General features: G+C 58.3%; 1 protein-coding gene across 1 annotated transcript; it reads left to right on the top strand.

Moving 5' to 3' along the window:
• Positions 1 to 302: 302 nt before the first annotated feature.
• On the top strand, positions 303 to 1126 carry SPRG_20954 (hypothetical protein; the record flags this gene model as incomplete). The annotated part of the gene is made up of 4 exons (XM_012351238.1): positions 303 to 353; positions 412 to 591; positions 640 to 740; positions 817 to 1126. 4 exons carry the CDS (start codon positions 303 to 305, stop codon positions 1124 to 1126), a joined length of 642 nt encoding a protein of 213 aa, XP_012206628.1.
• Between the last annotated feature and the right edge of the window lie 2355 nt (positions 1127 to 3481).

The raw sequence follows: 3481 nt of genomic DNA on the forward strand, positions 1-3481 counted from the left end.
GCGTGACGCAAGCCGTGGCTTTGGTCCTTCGGCGCCGCGTTCGGACTTGACCGGTCGCCGTGACGATGGCGCGTCATGGAACGTCTCGCGACGCTACGACGACGGTCGCAACAACGAGGGCGCGGGTCGAGGTCGGTACGGCAGCAGTGTGCCAAGCAGCAGCAACGACCACCGCAGCCACGACCGGCGTAGCCAGCCCCGCGACAGCACTGGACGGGGCGGCCGTGGCGGTCACTACGGCAGCCGCGGGAGCGACAACGGACGGAGTCCGTCTCGTGCCAGCAGCCGCGACAGTAGTAGCTATGGCAACGCCGGTCGAAGCGGTGGCCGTGCGCCGAGCTATCAGCCCGAGCGTCGGGGCGTAGCCGATCCAAAAGCCGGCACCGTGACGCAAATGCTTTCGATGCGAAGCGCTTCAAGCCCGAGTCGTCGTATAAGGCGCCGCAACACGACGACCCGCCGTCGTTTGAGTTTGGCGGCGGGGAGTCGCCGCGACGCCCCGAACCCCGGCTCGCTGAAATCAACGGGCCGCCGTCGCCGCCGCCGTACCCGCGCACGCCGATCGTGGTCCGGCGCGCGTCGCCTGTCCCGGTACGCGCTCCTCTCGACTTTCTCGCGTGCTCACTAGTCCGATGGTAGATCATGCCTGGGAGCGAGTGGTTTTTTGCCGTGCTTTTGGGCAAGAAGATGGTGCAATGCCGGGCGATGGCGACCGGGCTGCCCTTTACTCGCCAACCGCTGTACGTCTCTTTTTGTGTTGCGTTTTTTTGTTTTTGAGTTGAAGTGTTTTTGTTTTTGACGTTCATATTATTGTAGACCGCAGGAGGTCAACGTGAGCCAGCTCCCGAAGCTCAAGCTCTTTGAAACGTTCATGCACTTGGAGGCCAAGAGCGAGTGCCCGCACTGGATCTACGAGATGCTGCCGCTCTCGCCGACGGACGCCGTGCCGTACGAAGAGCTCAAGACGTACCTGCTGCGACATCGCGCCGAGCCTGTCGCGGGCATGGCGCTCGACGTTCCGCGCTACAAGATCATTGTGCTGCCGCCCGGCGGCGAAGCGCGGCTACTCGGCTACATTGGCCACAACTTGATTGCAGTTATTCGTCGAAACAAACTCAAAAAGTAGTCTCGGCACCCTAATCCTATTTCCCGTTCGATCAACTATCGTACACAGTTATTATCGAGATAGATGGATAGATATTCTGAGTCCACTCGCCGCACAGAGCCGTCGCGAATGCAAGAACTCGAACTTTGACAAAGGAGTGGACCGTAACCTCGCGCGAAAACACCTGCATCGCACGGGGCCAGTGGTTGCCACCGACAACGTTCTCACTGAACGACTAGCGCTTCCACGGACGCTGCGGCGCAGTGTGTTGAGGTGGAATTGACGAACCAAGCGGGCGAGGCCTTGGCAACCGCTCTCGTCCTCGACGAGCTCTTCTCGAGGGCCTCTTCTCGATCTTGGTACGTTGCTGATCTGGCCAACTGTGGTGCCAAATCCATTGCGATTGTGGATCGACGAACGCTGGCGACGGCATTTTCTCTGGCGTCGACTGCCTGCTGGACAGGGTTATCACCTTGGAGCTCCATCGACCGGAACACCATATAATGTCTCTCCTGCGACGTGTGTAAACAGAGGTGGGTTCAGATCTCAGCTGCGTTGACACGCATCAACATATCCGGATAATGGGCGGCGCAGCGCCTGCCAGCTCATCATTATCCGGCGAAACATCGAGGCTCGCCAGTCGCGGTTGCGAATGAGCCGATCTCATGATGGACGCCAACAAGGTCCGAGGGCTGATGCGGAAGAAGACGCATGCAGCTGCCACGACGTCGGCATCAACCAAGACGCACACGTAGCTATATAGCTCGACTGTGCATGTAAGACAACAAAACACAAAAATGATATTAATCCATTCAAAAATACATCATTAAATAGGAACCAGGAGTTTAGAGGCAGAGATCCGAGGCGTCGCTGGCGAGCGCACGCCTTTTTCATCGAGGGTGAGTCTTTCCCAGTGGAAAAAAGATACGCGATGCGTAGGAAGAAGAAGCGCATATTTCGATCACAATTGGAATGCAAGCTGGAACCCTTCGACGAAGGCGGCCCCCAGGACCGACCATGTCGGTGCGCACGCAGCGCGCGGCAATAGCGCTGGAAGTGATGGCCGTCCCTGGACGCCACGTCCGTGAGCTCGCTACCTAGCGCACCAGGTACGAAAAACGCCTCGAGAGCCTCCGCACCGACAGCGGCGTTCGACTGTCCGTGCACAGCGACGCGGGTCAATCCAACATGACGATTTTCAAATGACGTGGCGGCGTGGGATTGATGCTCTGTGCATTTGATCCAATCAAAAGCACTTCTTTCCAGCACTTCAAGATGGTTCAGCACACCCGGCAGCACTGGTTGCGGAATCTGCTGTCGGGAAGGACGCTTCCACACGCTCCATCGTCTTGGGTCAAGCGACTATTTTCTTGCGTTGCCTCTTTGTGGCCTGCACATGGCTATACGAACCACTGGTACGTACGTGCTGCTATTAGCATCTCGCTCCCAGCGACGAGGGACGAGCCAAGGCACGTGCCAGTCAACCACCCGCACATGCGTGGATTCCTGCCAGCGATGGGTGCTCTTTACCTACCCTTGAGCCCTGCACTCGGCGCGTCGACCGAGGTACCACGCAGAAGACAACGATTTGCAATCAAGTAGGCTTCGCCACGTTATAGGGCATTGCTTTCAAAGTTCGCGGATGTCCCTTGCCAACCAAACGCCGCCAACGAGGCTACTGCGCTCGGGTGATGGCGTGCGTCGATTACAAACCGAATCTGGACGCTCAGCTGATGGCTGCGCTTCATCAATAACATGAGCGATCATCGCAGCTCAGGCGATGTGCGGGCGCATCACCGTGGGACGCGGCTTGAAGTTGGCCTGCGTAACTAGCTACACATCCTCGAAAACGCCAACCTCCGCCGTGGCGATCTTCATAATCCTCGACTCGCACATCCATTTCATCTGCAGCAAAAGTGACTGAGAGCGAAGCCTTGCAGCTCGTCGCTACCTAGACCACTGTCCTTCACTATTCCTGCAAGAACAACCAAGATTCAATCCGATTCAGGTTCAGGTTGACGTTCGCACTTGGATCGCCTCCCACTGCGGGCGCCACGGTCGCCTATCATACCGCACGTCTTCAACAGCTGTGGCACTTGCACCCATCGATCTTCAACGCTCCAGCGTCCGGGCAAGGCGTCGCCAGCACGAACGGCAAGGGCAATTTCGTGCCTGCTGGAAGGGTCGCGCTTGTATCCGGAAATCCGGATACAACGCCAGCGGACGCGTGATTGGGCAAACACCGTGTCTCGAACGCGCAGCGCGTGTTCCGGCGGAACGCGCGGTGCCAAGAGCATTCGTTTGCGTGCGCTTAGCCCCAACCGGCACAGTCGGTTCGATCGCTCTCGACTTAGTCGTCGTCGTTGTCGTCGTCGT

This window comes from Saprolegnia parasitica (genome assembly GCF_000151545.1).
Source record: "Saprolegnia parasitica CBS 223.65 unplaced genomic scaffold supercont2.76, whole genome shotgun sequence".
NCBI lineage: Eukaryota > Oomycota > Saprolegniomycetes > Saprolegniales > Saprolegniaceae > Saprolegnia > Saprolegnia parasitica.